Source organism: Saccostrea echinata, unplaced genomic scaffold, assembly GCF_033153115.1.
Source record: "Saccostrea echinata isolate AGI-Se365-2 ecotype Australia unplaced genomic scaffold, CSIRO_AGI_Sech_v1 ptg000010l, whole genome shotgun sequence".
NCBI lineage: Eukaryota > Metazoa > Mollusca > Bivalvia > Ostreida > Ostreidae > Saccostrea > Saccostrea echinata.
The window spans coordinates 3,390,069-3,417,470 of NW_026889759.1; the positions used below are offsets into that span (position 1 = coordinate 3,390,069).

A 27,402-nucleotide genomic window follows, 5' to 3' on the forward strand; every position below is an offset into this window, starting at 1 on the left:
ATCGGGCATGTTTTCTGATGCTATATGATGTGTCTCTCTCTTTGTAGAACATGAAGCCCTATATAAGTGCAAGACTCAATCAATTATGGATCAGAGAGCATGAGTCTCTACACAGTGAAGTGACATTAGTTTGACTGCAGTACTACTATGGAAAACACCTGTTGTATGTAAAAGAACATTAGAAGAATGAAGATGGAATTGGTGAACATTTTGGCCTTCTCTGTATTACTTTCAGGAGGGTTTCTTCTAGCCTTTAAGTGTCCAAAAGGGGGTAAGGCTGCCATATTTAATATTAAACAAGTTATAAAAAATAAAAAAGTTAGTTTTTAAATTTTTGTCAGACATTAAAAATATGTTTACATATGTATTTATATACACAATTTATAATTCTTTTTCTGAAGTGTTTAAATAAATTTGGAGAAGTTTCCATCACATATTATTATTAACTGCATTTGATTATACACATAAATATCGAAGAAATTTCAATTATACAGGTAATTTTTATGACATTACCAAGGAAATATTTTTTTCTTAACTGTAAATTTTCCAAGAATGATGGTATTGAATTCTTGCAAGCTTGAGTGCACTTCAGCTAAAAGTATATTGCATTATTTAAATGGATGTATTCTTTTGAAAAATTAATATTTTTCCCGTTAAGTGTTTGAGCAAAAATTAATGAGACAAAACTTATCTTTATGGCTATTTCTGCTACCGGTAATTTGAGCAAGTTATTCATAAAAAACCTCATTCATTTTTTTTTTTTAAAAAATAAATTTCTGTCAGTGGAAGACCTATATTAATCTTTTCAAGATTTCAGAGAGAGAGAGAGAGAGAGAGAGAGAGAGAGAGAGAGAGAGACAGAGTCGTAGCTAGATCTCGTTATATTGATGTTGGAAAATGGAGTTAAATACATAAAAACTTATCATTTTATAAACCTTTTAACCCTATGAAGTGGTACATATTTAACAAGGGTATAAATATTAAAATAAATGTACAATTTTAAAAACTAGTGAATTCCAGAGTTACTAAATGTGATGAGATAGCATGCAATATAGCATGGTTTTACACTATTCTATTGAGCTCTAGTATTGAATTATGTTACAGCTGAACCTTGGTATCATGAACACAGATTTCTCGAATACCATTGATATGCCGAAGTGATTTTGAAGTCCCAACTACCATTTTCTTATTGCATTTTACCCTCAGTATCTTGAACTCTTGGATATCTCAAAGTTTTTTCTCGGTCCCATCAGGTTCAAGATAATGAAGTTTGACTGTATTTTCAGATTTTTAATTTTACAGATATTTTTTTTCGAGTGTATTTCTGTTTGTCAAGTATTTTACAACATTTTGACCTCCCTCCACAGAATAATCTTTTTTAAACTTTTGTTAAATTTAATTTTTGAAATAACAATTAAATCTTCAAATCCACCTAGTAAGTTATGACAGAGTTGTTTGTCATGTACATAAATCAATCATATTTGTTTAGATTTTGACATTTTATGTCTTATCCTTAATTCAAATTTCTTGTTGACATTTTATATGTAAAAAAATTATGAGGGTTAAAATGTTAATCAAATGCAGCATGTAAGTTAAATGAATAGTTCAACACACACTTCAATCGAAAGAAATGTCTTTAATTGTTTCTTTTACAAAGAAAATTATACTTAGTATTACCAGAAATTACATATTTACTCACTCGTGCTTAGAACCAGATATCTAACAGCTGCTGTTGAAGTATAGTATGTCACATTGAATGAACTTTCATATAAGTGCATACTTTGTAGCAGTTTTTTTTAGTATACTATTAAGAAATTCAAGACCAGTTGACATTTAAAATGCTATTGTACTTCAAATGGTAGACAATATCAAATTGTATCTCTAATCTATTTTTTTTCCTGTTGTCTCGTGTCTTATTGTAAAACTTGGACTTTCGGAAACCCAGATCTTATGAAGGATTTGCTGATGTAGAGATTTCTTGGTAAAAGAAACCAATTAATGAAGAAAATCTATTACTGGAAAAAATTACGTTTGTTGACTGCATGGATTTAAAATTGCAATTCAAGGTGTGATGGGTCAATTGTTTTAAAAAAAAAATGAAAGAGAATAAAAAAAAATGAATAAATCATACCAAGCAGCTGTTTCATGTAGGTGTTTTATGTCAGGAATATAAGGCTAAGTTCTATATTTAAACAATACAGAGCTCTTTTTTACTTTTTCACTGTATATGCTAATTCAAAGAACAATGCAAAGCACATCATTGAAATTAACCATTTGGATCACTATATTGCTGAAAGATTTTTTTTTCAGTCATTTTTAATAAATTATGTTAAAGACACACAATTTAGAAGTGCAAAAGTTATATAGAGACTATTTCTTTAAAACTGCAGTTCTGGTAGACTGATTCGCTACTTGTAGAATTGTTATTACCAATATAGACCTGTCAGTTTTATGTCTGTTGTAGCCATACTTCTTGATGGAGAGCTCATTGTCTCCGAAAGAGAAAAAAAAAAATTGCCACTGGAATGAAATTGTCACAAAATTGCAGTGCTGCAAATTTGAAAACTGCATACCTTACGTTGTAGATTAATTACAAAATCAATTTTCTGTTGCTATTTTTGAACCAGCAACATCCCACTCCTCAATTTGGGCACTATTAGAGTGATCTGAAAATTAGATACCTGAAGCCCATTCACGTAGAACTAAACCATTGGGCTCTTTGACCTATAAACATACAGTGTGAGGTATTTTTGTATTTTGCACTATTGAGGTAGATAAAGCATGACATCTTCATTAAACTTCATGAAGTTTTGCAATGGAAATTGGCCTGATTGCACTGTATGGAAACGTTGATAGTTTTTAAGGTAGAAGCATATTTTACTGACAGAGTTGGCAGTTAGAATGGAGTCTCATTTGTAAAAGTGCTATATTTAGGGCATTTCCTGTCATTTTTGCAACCAAGATATAAAAAAAATCTATACCACTAAAAGAAAAAGAGTTTAGTTTCTTTCCTTCATTATGGTGGAGGAGAGATATGTAATTTTTTGGTTTATGCAAATTTAAAGAAAATGATGGAGCTATCATGCATGTTACATAAGGAAATTTCAAAGTTGCCTTATTTAATTAATTTGCTTGCCTTAGATTCAAGAAATTTTTATTGATTATGAGTTCTTATCATCTGGTAAATCCCAATAGGTTGGATACATATACTATGAAATTTTTACTGACATAATTATATGACTTGACCAAACTTTAACATATATTGCATGGGAAGATCCAGCTTGAGAGGGGGTGTTGGTTAGGGGGTGTTGTGGGGAGGGGGGATTGGAGAATTTGAACATTTTTCTTAGCATCCTGAACTTGATGGGGATGAGAAAAAGAAAACTAGAGATATCTGAGGATTAGAGATATTGAGATTAAAAAACATAAAGAAAAAGTGGTTTTGGACTTCCAGCTTCCAACTTACTTCAGCATTTCTGGTATTTGAGATATCAGTGGTTCAAGATACAGAAGTTTATACTGCATTGCATTTTGTACTGAAAATCTTACTTGAAAATGTAACTTCTAAAAAAATCATGTCTTGGATTAAAAAAAAAAGAATAGCCGATTGAGGTACTTTAAATCAGATGTTCTTTGCTTTGATTCAATGTCACTGCATATAATGCTCTCCCTAGGCAAAAGTATGAAAATCTTAGACAGCTAGGAAAGCTAAAATTAATATGAATCAGAATTCATGTAAAAAAAATTCTCTGGACTTTTAATAAGTGAAAGAGTTATAAGACCTTGTCAGAATAATGGGTATATACTGAGTGATCCTTTTTTTCAGATTGTATGAAATTGCATGTATTACATCTATAAAGTGCAATGGGAATTATACATTAATAAGTGATAAAAAATCTGATTAGTGTAGGCATTAGTTGATTCCTCCCCAATCCGGGTAATGGTTTATTCAGTGTTTCTGTGTATGGTTAAACAATTCCTGGATTATTGATATTTTTTTTTTAGAAAGTAGATTATCATCCTTTTTTTCCCCCTTTGACAGAAATTTACTGCTGTAATAAATTCTTTTCACAGCTGTATGCTGGAGAATAAGATACATTCTTATAAAACATTCACAATTAACTGGTTTGTCTCACCATAACCTGGTAATTTTTCATGATTTACATCTTATCATATTCATAATTAATGGTCACTATACCGGATACATATTGATCTATGAAGTCTGAGGACCATGTATCTCGGAAACTGAAAAAAGATAGTTGAAAGATATAGGGGGAGCATTTTAATGATTTCTCTTATTAAATTACAGCTGACAAATATAGAGACAGGCACTCAAAGGTAAACAAAGAAGGTGTTGTACTTAACACGCCTACTGTCACCTACCCCCAGAATCAATTTCAAAAATTCTTTGAAAATTGAAGTTAGCTAGAAAAAAAAAATCAATTTTTCTTATCATGTATTTTAATATGAAGGTAGAGACTGAAACATAATATAATTTTTGTGGTGTAATGGCACATATTCCCAGAAAGCCTTAATAAGTGGGAAGCAAAGGTAGTACATTGATCATAAGAAATACAGTCAAATCTTGTTATCTCAAACTTAATGGGGCCAAGATAAACGAGATTTTATATATCCAAGAATTCGAGATATCGAGATTAAAAGAAAATTAAAGTGATTGGAACTTCCAACAGATTTTGACTATCCATGGTAAACGATCGAGGCATCAATATTCAAGATATCAAAGTTCAATTAAATATATACTATGTGAATTTGTTAGTAAATGATAATAGTAGAGAAAAAGATACTCAGAATATGCGAGGATTTGCTACAATAATGAAACTCTGTTTTAATTATGTATTTGAAACTATTATGAATTTCAAATATAATTCATGATAATGAGAAATGAGGCTGTAATTAGACAACAAATTATGTGGCAGATATTTTTCTGAACTTTTATCTCTAAAACTTGTCCTTTCGACATATGTTTTGCAGAAATACAGACCTACACCCCTATTTTCTACTTTGGGGAATTCATTAACTTGACCTGCGTCCTCAAGGTCGACAGAGTTGGCAGCGCAAAACTACTGAGCGAGGGCAGGCTCTACTTCATGTCCTCAAAACTGGAAGAGGGTAAAGACGACCGAACACTCTATGGAAAACCTTTGAATAACCCTGGAGAGGTGGGAATAAGTATATTGGATATGGTGAACCAAACAGCCAGCAAGAAGAACAAATATATGCATTATGTCTGTCTGTATGACCAGGACGGTCAAGAACGTCCTTGTCTTGTGGACCAAACATTTGTAGAAATCGAATGTAAGTATAACACTCACCGACTGGAATGAGTTTTATTTCATTGAAATGTTGAAATGTAACATATTTGTTACATCGGATCCGAGATCTTTTTATGTAGTAATAAGTTTTCAGAATGTTGTCTTGCTGTTGACTAAGACACCCTCCCCTACCCTTTCAGATATCCTTTAAATGCATTGAAAAACTTTCTTATCATAGCAGAATAAATTGATGTTTCTTTCTCTCTCCTATGTTGACATTACTAAATTGGGTCCTTTCAGAAAACCTCCCATTTTGAAGAGTTTTGTTGGTTTTTGTATAACACACTAATGCAATAATAGTGCTGCTTACATTTTATGATTTGCATATTTAACTTTTTAAGTCCATTGAAGTCATTCCTCAGTTTTCATTTTTATAGAATAATGGACTTATATTTATATTCCACAATTTAAAATCTTCACAACCAGTTACAGGCTAGTTTTAAGTAAACAATTATTGTAGGTAGAAATCATTGATCCTGAAGGTTTTTTGATATTTCATTTGAAAGATGTCATTTGTAAAAGGAAATGGAGAACTGCAGGCTTATTACATACCCCTTCTTTATATGACTATTTAAATAAACTTTATAAATGTTTTCATATATTCTTTTAAATAAATATTAAATAAATAGTGAATTTTATGTTATATTTAACTACACTGGGATGGATAGTTTTGTAAGCATGTAATAAGCTAAAGGTCCTAAGAAAACATTTCAAGCACTGTTTTGTCCTACAGATAGTAAGGAATTACCGGTATAATGACAAATAAGTCAAAAGCTTACATTAGTATTTTAATTAATGAAATTGTAAAAACTAAGTCTAGAAGTTTCTAACAGTATTCAGACAGACAAACAAGTATTAAAACTAGATGCTTCAAGATGTCTTTTCCGCAGAAGTCTGTGTCCAGTTTTCGGTTGAGTTACCAGTATATTAAAATAGCGATGTAGAAATGTCATCCATATGCAGCAAGCTAAAGTGTATGTCCTACTTGCCCCCCGCCCTTCCCCCAACCCTTAGCCACTATATTCATGGAAGGTGAGAAGATAACAGAGGCAAATGATATAGACATTGACAAGTGATGACATTACTGCCCTTAGTTAAAGTACATTATTTACATTTGCAAATATTTTTCTTAGATGAACCTATTGAAGAGAAAATATGTTCAATTCTGTATGAACTTATTAGGGGGTCAGAGGTCATGGCGTGACCGAATCACACAGCGAGATGATATCTTATCTACATATTTCTGTTACGGTGACACTGGTTTCGGAACTTCTAAGCCGTTAAAGCGATGAAAAAGATAAAATAATTGAAACATATATGTTTTTCTTCGTTCAACAAATGATCATTTAGTTCTTTCTTCGGTATGAGGAATGTTTTTAATTAGCCTAAAATCACGCTTACCTTTTTAACCCGAAATTCCTTTGAAGGTATGTAAACTGAAGACGATACCACTGCTTTTGACTTCATATATTAAGAACTCATACACTAATAGTAAGATTATTCTCAGTAGCGATCATGGATTTTTCATTATGAACAGATATTTCCTGAACTGGATTGCTGAACATCAATATGTAAGTATTCAAATGTTGGAGCGAGGCGAACTCTCAAGACCAAACAGCTTCGAGGTCATTGCGCGTCACAACATAGCAATACGGCGGGCCGTTCGTGTAATAAATGCAGACCCCAGCAATCTTTTCAGAATATTCGTCTCAAATGTAAATAAAAGTAATAAACAACAATGCTAAAAAGTTCACTGGGAAATGAACTTGGTTGGTACGTGATCAAATCTTCTGAGAAGCCCTTCGGGCTTCACAGGATTTGATCACGTGACCAACCAAGTTCATTTCCCAGAGAACTTTTTAACATTGTTGTTTATTTCTTAAACATATAGAAATGCTCATCTTTTCTCAAAGTTCAAGAAGAGTTAAATTTTGAAAATGACTGACATATAATACTGGATATTTAAATGTGTATCATATCAAACATCCAAATTTAATAAAAGCTTTCATTGTAGTACAGTGCAATAGAATTGGCCAAGTTCTCTATGAATGAATGAATGAAATTATAATGACAATTCTTTAATCAATTGTACATCAAGAGTGTAAATTTAAACTTCAGCCTTTCAACTTTGTTGAATGTCATCCCAGTTTGTACTGATCAGAGGTAGAAATAAAATTTATTTTCTACAAGGAAGGAACTAGAGGAACTTATTTATATAGAAAAACTTGGACAAACATGTCCCTCTGTACCTGGTAATATGTCCTGGGCATGTACTTTGTGTCATTATTTAAAGTAGGTCAGGGCACAAATATTTTTGTGGTGACTTAGTTGAATACAGTCAATAAAATTAAAAAAAAAATAATAAATGACATTGATTTTAATTGTATATAATTATGAAAGTCAATTAATTTTGATTTAATTTTGCTATTATAGTACCCTCTTATGCTATGCGTGGAATGTTTAAGAATTTTCTCTTTTTTTTTCTCTGGTTAACTTTGATGTCAATTTTAATGAAATAATATGCCATATACTTTCAATCTTAGTATATTCTGCAAAAAGTTAAACAAAGTAATTCTTTTCTTGTTGAAGTTCTTTTTTGTAGAAGTACCTAGTAGATGGAATTATGATACTGAGAAGATTCCAGTCTTAAATCTCTTCGGTTCATACAGAATTTATAGTATATCCCACCTCACAGTGATATACTCTCTGTGGTTTTTTCATGCTTAGATACTGTAGATAGGAAAAAAAAAGATTTCTCAAATTACCTTTAAAAAGAGAAATCAATACCCACTACAACCCAGACTAACAGAAATTTTGCATGCTCAGGAGTTGGCAGATTTTTAATGTGTATATTCTTTGGTCTAGCTGTCTTGACATTGTTGTCTGTTTCAAGTTTGAAGACATCCAAGGACATTTGATAGGTGTAAAACATAGTAGGGACTCTGTCATTTTAATTTGATTACAAGTGAATTATGGGTTTGCCAATGTGATATATAGGCAATCATGTTAGGTTTTGATGGCTAATTCACTGTACTTGGCACCAGTTTTTTTTTTGAATGTCATTAAGTGTGTGCCATTAAAATAAGGAACTGGCCCATTGATAAATTCCACTATGAGTTTTAATTTATCTCCCATTTATGTGGGTCAAGTATGTTAGTTAATGACCATTTTTAAAAGATTAGCAGGAACTGGTACATGACACATGGCAACTATGATTTCTGCATGCAGACTTTCAGGTATAATCTCTGCATTAAGCTGTAGAAGTGTGGGGGAATATGACATTTGTGTAAATGTCAGCATTCAAAGCATTTGGGAAAAAGGGTTCATGGTTTGCCATTTATAACCACCAGTTTCTGGTTAATCTGTAAACAATTAAGATTAATAAAAGTTCCGATTTTATCTCTTCACCACTCACCATTTAGGAAGTTTCTGCTGTTTTTAGCTTTTAAGTGAAAATTATTTATAGTGATGATAAAGTAGGATCTATATTGTAGACTATAATCTGTCTATATAAGGAAAAGTAATTGAAATTCAAACTGAATTATTAAGCCTTATGGACTCAATATTGTGTCCCTCTTATCTCTCTTAAGTTGTAATCAATATAAACACTAACATGATAGTGGGATGAAATGTGCAACCTAGTAACCACAAATAATCTATGATATAATTTTATTGTACCTCAGAATTATTTTTACCAATATCAAGGTGAATGAATTAACTTTTTTTTATCTTCAGGCAGAAGATCCTAAGTGCCTTTTATATATTTGCCCAGTGGCATGTTAAATAGTCTTTAAAAGTTTTAACTCTGCATTAATTTCCTATTTTAGTTTTGATTTGACATAACTAAATGCCGATTGGCTGTATATTTAATTCTTTCAGTAGCAAGTTTATTACCAGGCTGGCCTCCTAATGACAGCAACTATTTTCTTCTGCACAATCATGTTTGAAATAGCTAGCAAATTAGTGAATAACTTTGCACCCATTAATCTCCCTTTGGGGATCAATTCTTATGTAATATTTAAAACGAAATTTCGTATCATTAGTAAATGACATTGCTATCCTAAATTTATGTATCTGTAATTTGTATGTTTAATGGATCATTCATCATTAGTGGTTAACAAATGGTTGTTTAATCGTACAGTTACTTTAGTAATGAATTAATGCAAAGTCTTCTGCGACAGTTGAATTTGGATTATTTAATAATTGCAGTTACTGTGTTAATATATTATATTATATTTTATAGGGGTCTGAGTTGGCCCTGTTCTCTATTTTGTATTGTTTTATTGGATTTTGAGCCAGAAAACTTTCTGTTTTCTTCTCATTTTCATTCAATTGAAAGTACATGTACTTGTTACAGTTTAGAAAGGTTAATCATTTACTATACAGTAAAACTCAATCATAAAGAACTCATTTATAAGGAAATCTTAGTCATTTTAAGAAAACATTTATAAATCCTGTAGAGGTCTTTGCACTATGGGATATAAAGTATTTAGTTATAAGGACACAAATTTCAAGGACCCTGTGACTTCTGTATATCCAAGTTTTGCTGTATTCTGACAAGGTATGTATTGACAAGGTAAACAAAACCAGAATTATAATTCTGTTTTACAGACAAACCAAGGGCTCCCAAATCAGGCAGCTGTGTGGTGTATAACTGGGAAAAAATGGAATGTTACTGGGACCTGGTGGTGGAATACAGACAGCTTCATGGAATCACTGATATCAGTGTGGAGTATCTGAATGCTTCACTGGATTATAGCCTGTAAGTGTAAGGATCAAAGTACCTTACTGCATTGTAGCCTAAGTGAAAGGGTTAAAGTACCGTACTGGATTAGAGCCTGTGAGTGTAAGGATCAAAGTACCTTACCGCATTGTAGCCTGTAAGTGTAAGGATCAGAAAGTAGCTTACTGCATTGTAGCCCATAAGCCTAAGGATCGAGGTAGCTTACTGAATTGTAAGCTTGTAAGTGTAAGGATCAAAGTAGTTTACTGAATTGTACCGGTAAGTGTAAGGATCAAAGTAACGTACTGAATAGTTAACGCTTGTAAACATAAGGATCAAAGTAGCTTGCTGAATTGTAAGCTTGTAAGTGTAAGAATCAAAGAAGCTTACTGAATTATCATACTAGTATTATATGTGAAAAGATCAAAGTACTGGTAGTTTACTGAATAGTAAACTTGTAATTGTAAGGATCAAGGTAGCTTACTGAATTGTAGCCTATAAATGTAAGGAATAAAGTACCTGACTGAATCGTAAGCTTATGTGTGTCAGAATCAAGTAGCTTTTCTGAAATGTAGCCTGTAAGTATAAGGATCAATGTACATTACTGAAGTGTAGTCTGTAAGTAAAAGGATCAATGTATGCTACTGGAGTGTAGTCTCTAAGTAAAAGGATCAATGTATGTTACTGGAGTGTAGCCTGTAAGTATAAGGATCAATGTACATTACTGAAGTGTAGTCTGTAAGTAGTGCCCTGTTCACATGGAGAGTTTAATTCGAATTAAACGTAAGTTACTGGGAATTAAATTTGAACTGCATTCACAGGGAGAATTTAATGCGAATTAGTTTAATTCGAATTAATTTACTGTGCATTAAATTACTTTGCATTAGCTCCGTGTGAACGCTAAGCGAAGCTAATTCGAATTAAATTTTGACGAATTAATTTACTACGAATTAAACTCTCTGTGTGAACAGGGCATAAAAGGATCAATGTATGTTACTGAAGTGTAGTCTGTAAGTGTAAGGATAAGCTTACTGAATTGTGAGCTTGTGTTAGAATCAAAGTAGCTTACTTTATGACGAGCTTGTAAGTGTAAGGATCAAAATACTGTAGCTAACTGAATTGCAGCTTAAGTGTAAGCAAGTACAGTGTACTAGAACCTCAGTATAGTGTAGAAGTGTATAACACACAGGTACAGCCAACATTGTCACTAAAGGTCCATTCACAAATGCATGTTTACAAGTGAAAATTATGCAAATTGTACTCCTAGTACTAAATGTAATTTTTGCTATTCTTTCACATGCACTAGCAAACTGTGTGTAAATCAGAATTAATTTGACAATCTCCAAGCATTCTTAAAAGTAAATTTTACTACATGTTTACATAATTGAAAATACAACCAGAAGTAAATTTACTCATGTATGTAAAAGTTAATTTCCACCCACACTAGGAGTAAAAAAATACTCCTGCAAATTTGTTTATCCTCTGTTCACATGCACCAAAATATACCGGGGTGCAAACTTTGCAGCAATTGCTCTTATGTAACATTTTCAAACCATGTGTAAATTGGTGCATGTGAATTGGGCTTACGGTAATTAGTGTTAATTAGTTTGTACGTGTACGTAATAGGAGGTAGATACAGTATAGCTTGTGATCTGCACAGATAATAAATCTGTACGGATTTACAACATTTCATGTATCAGAAGCATAGAGGAATAGGTATTATTGTTTGTATAACAAACAAGAAACATATGCCTTCATGTGCTGAGATAATTTTAATTAGCATTGAAGTTTTATCATCAAAGTATGCAGTAAAATTTCAGAAAGTAATACTGTTCTGTTAATCTCTTTTAAAAGAAAATTTAAAAGAATAGTAAGGCTTTTAGTGGGTTCACTCAATTACACAATCTCAGTCTGTATGTTATGGCATACTTATTATATAATGCTAGTTTTATGTACTATGTCAAAAGATAGATTTTTATGTACTTCTCTTATTGGTTTTTGGTCTTAGCCCATGAGAAGCTTTCATAATTCAAAGTCTGACAAGCTGTTACACATCACAGAGTCATTGACTCACTTGATGTACTCTTGTTCCTCACTGTTAAGACCCAATATCTCAGCTGGTATCTCGTTATCTCATTATATTGTTTTTCAGAACAACTGAGAAATGGAGTCGATGTCCTTTGTCTGTAAATGGGACACAAGTAACCTGTGTCATTAAGGAGGAAAAGAATTCCCCTCTCTTTATGGGGCACTATTACTTCCGTCTCATTGTCAACAACACGAAGACGCTTCACTCAGCGGTAACTCAGACAGAATTCATGACCAATACACTCGGTAATTATGCATGGATATTGTTTTTGTAGAGTAATGCACTTGCTTGGTTTAGAACAATTTTAGGAAATATGACATAAAATTGGATGTTTTGAATTATCTTTCAGTGAGATCGTGTCTTTTTTTTTTAACTGTAGACATAGATTTTCAGGAAGAACCATATATTTTGCTAATATAGGAGCATGTTTTCAGTGCATGAATGTTATATGTAATTTAGTTGAGTAGGAAATATCGTAAGTTGGATTGATGTTTCTGTTGCAGTGAAGCCTGCCAAAGTACATTCAGTTTCTGCCTTAGCCAATAAAACCTCTATTCATTTAAAATGGAGTGTAGAAAAGCCATATCAGCCACAGTTGTTCAGGATTCGCTTTGTAACTACTTCAGATCTCGACCAAAATCCTCCATGGAAGGTACATAATTTGCACACTGCAGTTTGTCTTCTTCTTTTTTTTTTTTTAAAAAAAAGACTAATTGCTGAGTTCAGAGCATTAATGCTCAAAACTTTTACCACAGAGAATTTTCAAGAAAATATAAGAAACTGCAAACCTTATAATACATGTATGAACATGTATATAAATATGGCAGATTACCATATTTTAATGACACCTTATTTTTGTAAGAGAGATATTTTGTATTCATAAGTGAGACAAAATTTTCACAACTTCTGGTTATTGATGTCTATAATCTTTACTAATAAAAATATTTGTGAGAATGAAATTTTTGCAAGCAAGCAGATAGTCTTGTGTAATTTTGCAAAAAAAAAAAAGTTCTCACGAATAAAAAGTTATTTGCAGTAGTGAGACAGGGAAGGAAAACTCAGTTTTTAAAAAGTATTTCTTTCATGTATTTTGAATTCAGCTTCCCTCTCTTCCTATTTACCCATATATAAATTCATTATCACCAAGTTTACTCCCAAATTATTTACAAGTTGTAATAGTGCTTAAAATATAGATTGTTCTAAAGGCCTACCCTATTTTTGTGATAAAAAATACTGCCATAATACTGTAAATCAACTATTATTTGTGACATCTTTTTCGTGATTTGTCAGTTTGAAATCTATATCCTCATAATTTTTGCAACCGAGGAAAAATTCTGCACAAACACACAGTTATATAATAGATGCAGCGAGAAATGTTTGTGAGTAAAACAAGGTTGCAAAAGAGGCCGATATTTCTTGTACACTAATAAAAGTTGGCTTACAGTATGTATTAGTCATTCCTTTTAATACAGTTTTATTTACCTTTAATCATATAGGTAATTTTCATTAAGATTAATAAGTAAAAGCATTAGACATTACCTGATTGAATTTTATTCATTACATCTGTACTTGCACATGCATGAAAAAACTGTATCATTGCACTTAATCTTTGACCAGTATACACATAATCTAATTAAAATTAGATGTTCCGAATTCCCTACCGCTTCTCAAAGAAGCATAGTGGATCTAATTTTAATTAAATTGGTATATACATACATGTACTGGTATATAGTGATGTACTAGAGAAACACAACATCCTATTTTTAGAGGAAAAAAAATTAGAGATTGGGTATAATTTTGTACTTTATAAGAAAGGACATCTTCAGCTTTTTTATTCAGTAATTTTACAATTGAATGATTTTATCTCGTTACTGGACCAAAGCCTGAGCCTGATTAAACGGAAATAATAAATCACACGTTCAACAAAAAATTTGCATATGATTTAGGTTTGTTTCTGTTCATCATAAGTATGGCAGCATTATTTCGGAAAAAGAGTTCTCGTTTCTTTTCCTTAAATGATGCCAAGGCTTCCTGAAAATGACTGTAAGCATGCATTCCAATTGCTCCTAGCAGAAAATTCTCAAAATGAAGTTGAAAGGGTGTTGAAAGAGTGTTGCAGATTCAAAGATGCACTTTATCACGCCCCTTCGTATGGCACCAGAATCGAGGAATTTGACTTAAGCATCTGAGAAACAGCCACTTCAAAAAGAATGAAAGAGTATTTCTTTCAAGAGTTTGATGAACTCAATGCATTGTAGAGTCTGAGCTACAACTGTTGTGCATGACCTACTTGCTGTAATTCAATTCAGGTGGGGAAAGGGGGGGGGCATTGAACAGTGACTTGTTACTTTCTAAAGTTGAAAGATAACATTCAAGATTTCAATGAAATTTCTGGTGTTTTTAAATCAAGTTATCTCTTCCTATTAAAATCTGAGTTAAATTGTGAATATCAGCAGATAAAAAATATTCATATAGTAGTTAATTGCTTGTGTTTCTTTTGCATGTCAGTATATTTTAAAGATTCTTTCTGTAAATTTCAAATAGAAATGCTGCAAATGATAAGAATTAGAGGTTCTAATATAAATGAATAATCTTTTGTTTTCAGGAAATTAATACAACTAAAACAGAGGCGATTTTGAATGATCTGCTACCATATAGAGAGTACACAATTTGGATAGCTGCTATTCCATTGGTCAGAAACCAGTCTACAGGATTTTGGTCTGACACAACAAAAGCTCATAACACCACATTACAAGATGGTAGGATTAATAAAAGCATACATTAACATTTTTAACCCCCCCTCCCAAAAAGAACTTTTATCAATTATCGCTCTCTCTCTCTCTCTCTCTCTCCTCCCACCGCCCCTCTCAATAGAAATTTTGAAATTACACACTCTTTCTCTCATTTTATGTTAAATTTGTGTTTTCCAGTACCCAGTGATGTACCAGAAATGGATCCAGGATTTTATACTTGTGTTGATACTAATTGTACAGCTGTGTTTATCTTTTGGAAAGTGAGTTTCTTTAAAAAAAAATGTTGCTTTATTGTCTATTCAAGATTGATTTATTATTAAAAAAGAAACCTATTATATCAAAAACTTAATACAAAGATCTATGGATGACTTTCTCTTATTATATTCTTTAAGCCAATAGAGGATGAGCACAAAAATGGCATCATTAAAAAGTATAGGATAATAACAGAGATAAATGGTACACAAACCCAAAAATATGAAATAGAAAATCCCTCAGCGATTGCTGACAAGGTCCCAGTTGACAACAGATTTGACACAAAGATCAAAGTGAACGTAGCCACGGAGGTGGGATACTCCCCAAAAAGTGACTCCTCCCTCATTATCCCTGCATTCCATCAGCGTAAGCACATTAGGTTTCTAGCTCACCTGAACCGACAGCTCAGGTGAGCTTTTCTGATCACATTTTGTCCGGCTGTCCATCTATAAACTTTTCACATTTTCGACTTCTTCTCAAGAACCACTGGACCAATTTCAACATAACTTACCACAAAATATCCATGGATAAAGGGGGTTCAAATTTGTTCAAATGTAGGACCATGCTATCTTTAGGTGATAATTAAGAATTAGGGAAAATTTATTGGCAACTTTTAAAAATCTTCTCAAGAACAGAGGAAACATGTGAAAGCATCCTCAGGTAGTGTATATTCAAATTTGATTAGATCTTGACCCCCAGAGGTAGGATGGGGCCACAATGTGTGATCAAAGTTTTACACAGGAATATGTTGGGAAAATCTTCTCAAGAACCACTGGGCTAGTAGAGTTGAAACGTATCAAACTCCATTATGTATTAATTGTAGATTAAAGTTTGTTCAAATCATGACCCCCCAGGGGGTAGGGTTGAGCCAAAGTAGACATCAGAGTTTTACAAGGGAATATATAGGAAATATGTTAAAAAAATCTTCTCAGGAGCAGTAAAGCCATGACTAGTCAAATTGATATTGAAGTATTCTCTGGTAGTTTAGATTCAAGTTTGTTCAAATCATGACCCCTGGGGGCAGAGTGGGGCCACAAAAGGCAATCAAAGTGGTGTATAGGAATGTATAGGAAAAAAAATCATTAAAAATCTTCGGTTAAAGAACACTGTGCCAGAAGAGTAAAAACTTATATGAAAGCTTCATTACATAGTGTAGATTAAATTTTGTCCAAATCATGACCCTCCAAGGTAGGGTTGGGCCACAATGAGTGATCAAAGTTTTATAAGCATATATACATGTATGGGGAAAAAATCTTCCTCTCAAGAACAGCAAAAACATGAAGCACTCTTAGATAGTGTGGATTCAAGTTTGTTCAAATCATGACATTCCCCCACCCCTGCGTAGGGTGGTGCCACAATGGGTGATCAAATTTTACATAGTAATACATCTGATTTCCTTAAAAATCCTCTACTCAAGAACAGCAAGGGCATGATTAGTCATAATGATATGGAAGCATTCTCAGGTTGTGTAGATTCAAATTTGTCCAATTGTAAACCCTTGAGGTAGGGTGGGGCCACAATAGGTGATCAAAATATTCACATAGGAATATATATGGAAACATTCTTCTCAACAACTGCAAAGACATGATTAGTCATATTAATATGGAAGCACCTTTAAAAGGGGGATGGGGAGGGGGAAGTGGGACTACAATAGATAATCAAAGTAATAAAAAATAAACCTGATGACAAAGAACAGTAGGGCCTCATTGACTCAGTGAGCAATGTGGTCCATAGGCCTCTTGTTTATGATAGCATATCCTGCTCATGAATTTGATACTTTAAACAATTTTCCTTTTTTTGTCTAATTTTTAATTAGGTGCAGACATACTATAAATATTTCTATGAAATTCAATCCCCTGTTAGAGTCTGTTCCTAAAGTTTTTAAAATTTTAGCTGTTATTAGATTTTTATCCTAACAATTATTATTATTTTATAGGTCCCCCCTATCCAGAAAATATTATTGTACAAGCTTTGAATTCCAGTCTGATAAAGTTATCATGGACAGCTCCCAAAATTCCAGAAGATGTAAGGAAATACATGATCACAAACTACTCCATTATGTGGTGTAAAGGAGACCATACTGGATGCAAGGTATAAATCAATTTTATCCCAATGGAAGATACTCTTATTTAGAAATTGGAAAATCAACAATGATCAATGGGGTCACCCAAATTGGTGTCTTTTACTTGGTGAAAATTTAATTAAAAAAAATTGCTTCAACCATAGACATGGATATATTATACTTCACCCCCGAGTTCAATACAGTGAAACCTGTCTAATCCAACATGCATTGGGAGATAAAGACAAGATGTCAGATTTAACAGTATAAAGAATATACAAAATAGTAGTACAATGTATGGGAACTAAATAAGGGTTAGAATTGACGGTAAAATGGATTACACAAGGATGGAATTGGACAGTTTTCACTGTATTAAATTAGTTTGTGCTTACTGTTCATTTGCTATAAAGTAGGGACCCGGCCAATAACAATTAAAGAGGTTTCTTTTCTTTGCTAGAACAATTAAGGTATCTTTGTTTCATAGAGATTTTGTTTTATGTACCTGTTACTGAATGTTGTGTAGAAAACCAGGTTTATAGTTTTTCAGTTTCCAGGTTTTCAGTTTTCAGCATGATTTTTTTTTGTTCTGAATGTAAACTAGTAAACATTAATCAGTTATTTGGTGCATAGTGAATTTTGCTATACTCCTTTTACAGTTTGACAGCAAAACTGTAGGATATGAGGTAATTTGTGTAACAACTCTTGGTAGAAGTTCTGATATTTTATTCATTCTGAATAATACTTTTTTAATTCTGACCTTCAAACAGGGTGCAGTGCTCTAGTTCTTTAACAGTAATACTAGGAATGGGATCTATAAGTCTTCCTAATGGAGAAATCCATATGATTCTATGTACATTTTCCTCATATTTTTCCTTCTCCCATTATTTTCTAAGCTATGAATTTCATTTCTTTTGGATGCACACTTTCATTTTTTTTGTTTGTTTTTGTTTCTGATGGGGAAAAGGTTTTTCCAACTTGGGCTTGTGTAATGCTTACACCACTTACAAATGTAATGTATAATGTGCTTGAAAATGTATTGCATTTGGTACTTACAGATATGATGCATACAATAATATTACAAATGTAATGCATAATTGCTTACAACAGCTTGCATTTTAATATATAAAAAAAAATTATACATCTTTTTCAAATGAAATTGACACAAAGTATAGCTATATGTAGGTAAAGAAATTAGACTGAAAGTGTATGATATGGCCAAATGAAGTTGTTTTTTTATAACCCCCCCCCCCCCTTCTTCCCAAATCAAAGGAAGGATTTCTCACACTTCATAGTTTATACAGAGTTTGGCTTTTACACTATCTATCATGTCTGATGTTTGTGTTGTTATACCTATGGTTTCTTTTATTAGAACTTCTTCAAAAATCTATGGAAGATGTATGAATGATACTACAGTGGCGCCTCTGTCTCCAACGAAATCGTCCGGATAATTGAATCACATCTCAAAGAGCACTCTCTAAGCATGTATATGTGCACATTCTTGTTTCAAATGTGACAGCAAAGAAAAAAAAAACTTTTAAATTATATTTTGGTTAATTGTTTTAAAAGCAGTAATTAATTAATGAAAAAATATATTAAAATGTAATTTACACAATAAAAAAAAAATGAATGGGCAATTTTATGCCGAGACCTCCTTTTTTTAATTCGCCTTCTCTTTGGCATGTGACTTCATGGATTGAGCAAATTTTGATCTACTGTTGTTTTAGTTTACCATATATTATAATTATTGAAGCTCATATGATATGACAGAACTGTTCAGCATCATCATTGAAAATGTTCAAATATAAACTAACCCTGTATATTCCCCGTATATTCAATACACAGGGTTACTATAAAATTAACTGAACACTGCAAACTAACTCAAGCAAAGTATTAAAAATATTCGTAAACACAAGCCATCTTCATGATTATCAGTATTATTTTTTTTTCTACAGACACTAAGTTTGAATTTCGATCATAAAAAAATACCTTGAAAAACGTAATCAACTTCTGTACGTAACGCCATTTTTATATGCAATGGACGTTTGTAAACGGTAGTACATTAAATAGAGATATTTCTTCAATTATGTACCTTTCTATACTGTCTTGTGGGGAAAAAAACGTTTCAAATACATTTACGATTTTTAGAAATGGAACATCGTATTTTAAACTAACGCAATCGACATGATAAAGAGCATTAAGAAATCGCTCGTTATTTATTGTTCATTTTATTTACAACTCTCCAAAATTCTCCTGAATTTACCGATGCGGTTAGCAATATGATTTTGAACGGATTATTATTTAATTAATGCACAGTGTCAGCTAAATTCTTTGAGCTTCATAATAAAGATAAACGTGTGATTGAATTGGGGTAAACACACGCTAATTATAGGCGCTATTGTTTGTAGGTCACAGGTAACCGCCTTCAAACTGACTGCATGGCCAATGTTTTTGCAACAATTAACACGAATGCAAGATAAGTGTGAAAATGTCGTTTCTTGAAAAAATACCGTCCGGATAAACGAGTCATTTTTCAATGAACTATTATGTTTTGTAGTAGAAATTGACCGTCCAGATACGGAAAGCGAATTTCCGGATTAATGAGACAAAATAACGTGGAAAAAATCGGTTCCCAAAAAATATCGTCCGGATGGAGAGCGTCCGGATAAATGGCGTCCGGATAAACGCGGCGCCACTGTATATGATCTTTACTTGGAATATGGCTTTAATATTCATATTGATTATACCATATGATGACCAATTTCTGTGATTCTAAAATTTTTGCAACATGATTGATACTTTAAAAGTAATTAATACATGAATGTCTACTCAAGGGTCACTTCTCTATAAAGGTCACTTTCAAGGGTTCCTGCAGGTGACTGATTAATAAATGTAATATAGGTTTGACTGTATATAACAATTATTTTCATTTAAAAAGACTATATTGAGAAAAATAACAATGTAAGTAGACTTTTGTGAAATTTCAATTGGACATCATATTCCATAAATTTTTAAAAACAACTTCAGATATAGCGTGTCATATGGTGTAACAATTTTTTACTGTGAGTGTCCTTTACACCTGTGTCTTCTGAACTTAAGACTATTATATGAATTCTGTTCATAGTAAAGTAGTATATTGTCTGTCTATCTGTTTGTGGTGTCAACTTTTCTTTCATTGAGTTCCTTCTTGAATGAGAAATTTGAGATATATTATTATCAAGAGGTCACCAAAATTGTATTTTTGTTGGGGGGTGTGATGGGGGGGGGGTCAAAATTTCAACATGGCCACCATGGTTGTTTATTGGTTTCGCTATTTTTTCAACTTGTCTGCCTTTCCCTTCTGATTATAAACTCATTCACCCATTTAGACAACTTTTTAGCTTACCTGAGCCAAAATGCTCAAGTGAGCTTTTCTGATTGAAAAGGGTCCAGAGTCCTTCTGTCTGCCTGTCTTCATGTGTTGTCTGTAAACTTTTCACAGTTTTAACTTCTCCAGAATCACTGGGCTAATTACAATTTGGAATTATTGAAAATTTGGTGACACCTTAAAAATCTTCTCAAGAACCACTATCATAGAAAAGTTGAAAGTTCATGAAAGCTTCCTGATGTGTCATGTATAGTTTAGATGTTAGTTAAAATCATGGCCCCAGAGGCAAGGGGCCACAAAAGAGGATTTAAGTTTTATATGTGAATTGAAGGGAAAAAAAATCTGTAAATTTTTCTCAAGAACAACAAGGCCATGATTAGTAATATTAATATTCAAGCATCCTCAGGTAGTGCAGAATCAAGTTTGTTCAAATCCTGGTCCCTATAGATCTAGGGTAAGACTACAAAAAATAAACACAATTATCATTAGAAATGTTGGGGAAAAAATATACAGTAGGGGATTTTTTTCCCTCAAAATCCATTGGAGCATAATTATTGCTTGTAGTATGCAAGCATCCCCAGGTATTGCAAATTCAAGTTTATTAAAATCATGATCTCTGGATGTTAGAAAGGGGTTGTAATAGGGGTCAACTTTTTTTTTAAATGAAAAATTCTTTTGAAATATTTTTTTCTGAAGAACAGCAGGGTCATTGTGACTTTGGTGAGCATTTTGGCCCATGGGCCTATTGTTATTTTCAAGATCAAAAATGTTTTCAGTACTTAATTTTGGAGTGCTTGAAATTTCAAACATGCCACCATTGATTGCTTTAAGATCAGCTACCTCTTCTCATACTTTTTGAAATCCTTTTTTACTTAGCTGTGTGGTCATGATATAAGAGAGCTGTAAAACTATAGGTTAATGTTCTCTTAGTATTTACAACATATTTCTCATCTTATAGGGAGAAATAAATTCTGAGATACTTCCTATCAAAAAAGGATGGAAAAACTATTGGAGAGAGCTGAGTGTTACCGACTCCTTTGAGAAGTTTGCCTTTGGCATTTCAGTAGAAGCGTTCTTGATTAAGACAGGCCGCTTCATCAGCAGTGGTATCAAGTGGAGTCAGTGCTCTTATGCAGTGGATGCTGGTAGGTTTTACAGTTAATTAAGGAGGCTCCAAACACTGCACACTTACTACATGTAACTCTATGGTAGTTTTATGCAGTTAGGGTGATATGTTCCGAGATGTAAGATAGAATAAATGGAAATCTGCAGTGAATGACTACAATAGATTAAAATATTCTTCACATAATTATATTAGTTCAAGATAAAGTAAAATTATTTGCATGTATTTTCTCAGAGTAAGTAAAGAGCAATGATTTCTGTTCACTAACACCCCGTACTTCATTGTATTTGAACATTTTGCTGGGGAAATGTGGCAAGTATCGTGAATATGAACTTGATAAATTCAACATATACACCTCTGTAATATTTCCAAAGTCCAAGGAAGCATTTTTCATTAGTATTTAGAGCCTCTCATTGGATTTCGTTTCTTCTTTTTACACAGAAACATTTACCAATGTTTTCATTTGATTTTTGTTGTAAACCTGATTTTTTTTTTTTTGCAGTGCCTAAGGAACCAGTTGACATAGATCCAGTATTAATTGACACCCATGAAACCAGCAACAGTACAATGTTGTTTAACTGGAGTAGTTACAGCTGTAAGAATGACAGAGTGGGTCCTGTCCAAAATTTCACTGTGACAGTCTGCACTATTAACATCAGTGAAAACTGTGAAGGTTAGAGATAGTGTTTGTCATATTTAAGTACAGTCAAACATCAATATCTTGAACTTAAAGGGACCAAGAAAAAACTTCAAGGTATGCAGGTAAAAATGCATAAAGAGTAGTTGGACTTCCAACTCACTTCAGAATATCCATAGATATATTTGAGTATAATATTTGAATCCCGTAGATTCAAATATTAGAATATAAGACATTTAAGTCAATTCTCTGATATGAAGCAGCAGAGACAATTGACTTCTGGGATATGCAGAAGGTTAGCATGCGCTGTCTTGTTTCTACGTTAAAGAAAATACTGCTGTAAAACTTGCCTTATACAGACACTACTTGTTCCAAAGAAATTTGTTGGATTAAATAACATTCTGCATCAGGAAACATTTATAGACAGTTGAATGTACTGGGGCAAATTAAATTTTTTTTATCATAATAGACAAGATTCAAAATACACAACATCTGGATTACTTGAATTGTACTGTATAAGTAAATTTGTTGTGAATTATGAACTTTACATTGAATATGCAAAATAATTTTGGCTGCTTGTCTACAGGGACACCTCGGATTGTTGTTCTGAGTGGAAACACAACCTCCTACAGAGTCACAGATCTGATTGGTGGAAAACTTTACAAAATTACAGTGACTGCTGCATTTAAGGGAGGCAACTCACCCACTGGACAATTCAAGTTTAAATCTCCAGCAACATCACTATTTAATTCTTCAAACACAGGTATTCAGCTCTTACATTAAAAAAAAATTAACAATATTATATGGAATTTATCTTTATATCAGCATTTTAGATTTCCAAACTTTAATGCCAAAATCTAAATCTTGCACAGATAAATATTTAGAATACTACAGAATTCTAATGTTAAAAAGTGCACATACAGTTTATAAATTGTATCTGTAGATTTAATTTGTTCATTAAGTAACAGTATTTTGTTTTATTATATAGCTTATGAATAGGCTATAATAAAAAAAAAAAAAAAAAAAAATGTTTTATTGAACGCTGAGTTTGCATTACGCGTATGAGTATGTCCCAAAACATTCCGAATACGAGCATTTAATATTGAAAGCCCCATTGTAAGCAAAGTATGTTGTCTGGTCAATCGTTCAACGACAATATTTATGAAGAGTAGAGGCAGATAGGTAAGATGTGTCTATTTTCACACAAAATTGAAATTATTAATAATTTAGTACCTATTAGCCTCAATAAAAACATCAGTATATAAGCAAATCAGAAAGCTTGGTAGGGTCATTGGAATGATGTGATATATTGAACACTTACAGGATACTGCAGTTTTAATATCTGGTACTGAAAATTCTCATTAATTTTGAGTTAATTAATTGAAATAATTAATATAAATCAATGAGAAATATTTTAGCTATATAATAAAGGAGTTATTGAACTTACATGTATATTGGTGAATATTGGCACTCGTTGGTTGTACAAATGCACTCACAAGCTTGTGCATTTGTACAGCCAACGAGTGCCAATATTCACAAATTAATGTAAGTTCAATAACCTAAAATACTGATACATGTGTATCAAATTAGATTGTTCTTGAAATATTTTATAATATACTTATTTAATGAGATTGATCATTCATATTTTTGGCATCTTTGGCACAATCCATTGTTTGCTAATTCATGCTTACCATCAAAATATAAAATTGTATAGAAGTATTATGTAAAATCTTGATTGAGCCAATTCAACATGATATTACTAAATGATCTCTGACCCACATGTATGTTGAGTACATTACAAATACAGTTAATTAAGTTGCTCCTGAGCAGAATTAAGGAAGGAGTGCCTATAGTATAAAAAAATGTTTTTTATATTCATTATTAGTTTTAATATATCCTATGTAAATCACTGTTTGAGATGTGTCACAGTTCTCTTTTCTCACAACAAAAATTACCATTAATGACCAAATTCTCTGCATGTTACGTGGTAGCAAAGACTGGTATTATCCTCACGCAGCAATATAAAGAATGAGATTGAATGCTGTATATTATTCAAGTTTCCTGTTTGGGGAATTGTGGGTATAAATGTGAAACTAATCACTGTCTGCTTTTGGATAAATGCTAGCTTTGCTATCTGCTATGATGATTTTGCTTTTAGGTGGTGCCGAGGGTGGTGCTCCGTGGGGAATCATTGCTGGGATTGTGGCGGCTGTCATAGCAGTGGTTGTAATCATTATTGTTGCTTGGAGAATAAGGTAGGTTTTACAATAAAATATGCTCTCTGTGATATTTTAAGATAATCTCATGGTAACGATCTATATAACCATAGTTGTTGCTTGTTTGTCTGATCAAGAATTATTAAAAGTTAGTATGAATTCTCTGAGAATCAGTTTATAGTAATTAGTTTGTTATGCATTCTTCACATTAGGGTTATTTGAATATTTTTCTGTTGAAAGTTGCAAGGAAAGATTACTGTATATACAAGCATGTATGAATGTCAGACTTTGTTGATGTGCTGTTGGTGTCTGGTTTATTGTAATTTGATGCTTCTTACAAAAAAAAAAATGATGTGTTATAGGATTTAGTCTGAATTTGTTCTTCTAGGCATTATGTAAATTTGTAATTGACAATTAATGCATTCATGAACCAGATTTTAAGAAAGATGGGATAGGAACTGCGGTTTCTGTATGTGTTGCATGGAAATATTAGCTTTCCTGTTGCATGTTGAGCTGTTTGGTCCAATGTTAATAAAACATGAACATCATTTTTATAGAAAACTTCCATGTTTAGCATTGGGGGTGCAAAGGTGAAATATCACAATGGAGGAAAAATTAAAATATGTCTCTTATGTGTGTATTTCAGAGGAGCTGTTCACTTGATCAAATATACAAAAGCTGCCGAAGCACATGGTTCCTTAGTAAGTTAATTGGCAAGAAAAGCTGGGTGGACAGGTATTCTTGGCATGTCAAAGAGAGGCTTGTCCGATCTTGTATCGTCTTTATCAACAGTTACCTGTGTGTTTGTTTTTATAGTCTCGGTAATGGGTTCCATGTTTTATACCTGTACAATTTTTGTCATCGGATAGGATTTCCTAGTTTGTACAGTCAGTTGTATTTGTTATTTGTTACAACATGTACAAAAGATCTTTTCAAAGAAACTGCTGTATTTGTGTTTGAAATTATTGGTATAAAAATGAAAAATGCCTTGGGGGGTTGATAGTGCATGATGTATATGTGGTGTGGGGTGATACACTGGAATTGTGGATAAAATGTTTTATGGAAATAAGTTGTCAAAAAATGTAAAATAAAGAGAGAGCAAGATGGCATTGAGAAGAGTGAAATTCATGATCCTAAGATAAAATTAATCAGAAATGGATGAAGATTCTAGTATGAAACTTTGCAAAAATTGTCTTCTTTGGTACTGAACATTTACCACTTGAGATTGTTTTTAGAACATCTTTGTTGCAATTAACCTGTGTCTTTCACATGTTTCATATATAGCTTTGTGAAAAAAATGAAAAAGTTTTGCATGAAAAAAAGTGTGCTACAAGGCCCTTGGGCCTCTTGAACTAGAAATTGAGAGTACATTTGTATTGTAAACTTCTCTTTGAATTAAGAATTCAACAGTTCAATAAGTTGGAGTGATTTAACTTCCATTTTTTAAGTGCTGAATGTATAAGTGCAGAATTTTTTAACAGTGAAAATCTGTACAATCTTCTAAAACTATAATAATGACAATTACTGTTATTGCTAACACACTGTAGAATTAATAATAATGGTTTCTTCCATTTCCAGGCATTGTTTAAAAACACCTGATGTAGAAATAGAGATGCCTGCCGTAAGTGTTTTTTTTCCCTTAAGTGATTAGTAACTCAATAAGTAACAAAATTATTTCCCAGTTGAAAAGAAAAAAAAAACATTGACTCATTTTATTTTATTGGTATTGCATATGTCTGCAGACAATTAATTTGAAACCTTATTGTAGAAAGACAAATGAATCCAGTTTGAAAGACAATTGATTTGAAACTTTATTGTAGATAAAAACCAATGGAGAAATATCTAGACTGCCAGAGTCTGCTGTCACCGAAAATGTGCCTTTGCTTCATTCTTCCGAGAATCAGTCGACATCTCCTCGAGCTGTACAAAACGGAACAGCGATACCAACCCAGATGCATGATAATTCTTACTATGAGTGCAGTCAGAATTGCTCCAAATACTATGACCAGAGACACAGTGATAATAACACAGAACATTCCTATATCCAGAATGATTCTGGATTAATTGAAAGTAAGAAATCCAGGTCACCTGGATCTTCACAAACTGCCAGGGATAATGGTTGTCCCCCAGCTGTGGGTCATGGGTCCTCTTACATTGATCACACAGTGGCTATGGGACTTCAGCCTATTCAGCCATGGGAGAGTGGTTTAGGCTCGTCTTCTTATTGCCATTCTGGAGAAATTGACTCGTATGCAAAGGCAGGTGAAATGAATATTTGTTCTGTGAATTCGGACAAAAGCACTTCCATGTATATTCCTGGTGGTGCATCCGGACATGATCAGAATAATACATCATCAAACAGTTTTGATGAATTCGGCTATTGTAAGAAATGATCATTCATAGATCTGTGTTATAAGGTAGCTAGCATCTGATTATTTTTTCATATGTGTATGTAATAATTTCAGAAAAGGCAAAGGCATTCCACTTGATCTGTCCACAATAACTTTTTCTCAGGGTTTTCAGGAGTATTTTATATACATGTAACATGTACAGAAAAGAATCATATTTGCGTAAATTTTAAAATGTTTATCAGCCGCACAGAAGTAACCATTTAGAATATATTATATAAACTGCATGCAGAATGTACAATCTAGATTATGATTTCCACTTTTAAGAGGTCAAATTTTAGTTAATTTGTAGGAATTATTCAATTTTGAAATTAGATTAGTAGGTCTACTTTTCTTTCAGTTCAAGCTAAAGCACACAGAAATTAACTTCAAAGTTAATTTTATTGAACTATTGCCCTTTCCCTTAAAGGAGTGGCTTTTTTAAGCATGAATATTCCTTGCCGCA

At 32.5% G+C, this 27,402-nt stretch overlaps 1 protein-coding gene across 2 annotated transcripts; it reads left to right on the forward strand.

Moving 5' to 3' along the window:
- The first annotated feature begins 51 nt into the window (after positions 1–51).
- LOC133184166 (uncharacterized) lies at positions 52–27,402 on the forward strand. 2 transcript variants are annotated; one of them, XM_061319069.1, is made up of 16 exons: positions 52–271; positions 4,993–5,316; positions 9,945–10,095; positions 12,209–12,390; positions 12,649–12,797; positions 14,751–14,904; positions 15,076–15,158; positions 15,291–15,516; positions 17,087–17,241; positions 21,532–21,718; positions 22,199–22,369; positions 22,920–23,096; positions 24,492–24,588; positions 25,196–25,250; positions 26,128–26,170; positions 26,370–26,491. In XM_061319069.1, the coding sequence occupies exons 1-15, from the start codon at positions 187–189 to the stop codon at positions 26,146–26,148; spliced, it is 2,217 nt and encodes a 738-aa protein (XP_061175053.1). In that variant the 5' UTR covers positions 52–186; the 3' UTR covers positions 26,149–26,170; positions 26,370–26,491. The 2 variants fall into 2 exon arrangements, with proteins under 2 accessions (XP_061175053.1, XP_061175052.1); XM_061319068.1 differs by lacking the exon at positions 25,196–25,250 and having other exon boundaries at positions 26,370–27,402.

Bases quoted from the DNA above. Each gene is read 5' to 3' on its own strand.
- LOC133184166 (XM_061319068.1), top strand. From the start codon at position 187: ATGAAGATGGAATTGGTGAACATTTTGGCCTTCTCTGTATTACTTTCA. The intron at 15,159-15,290 runs GTGAGTTTCTTT...ATATTCTTTAAG, and splicing joins CTGTGTTTATCTTTTGGAAA to CCAATAGAGGATGAGCACAA. The intron at 21,719-22,198 runs GTAGGTTTTACA...TTTTTTTTGCAG, and splicing joins CTCTTATGCAGTGGATGCTG to TGCCTAAGGAACCAGTTGAC.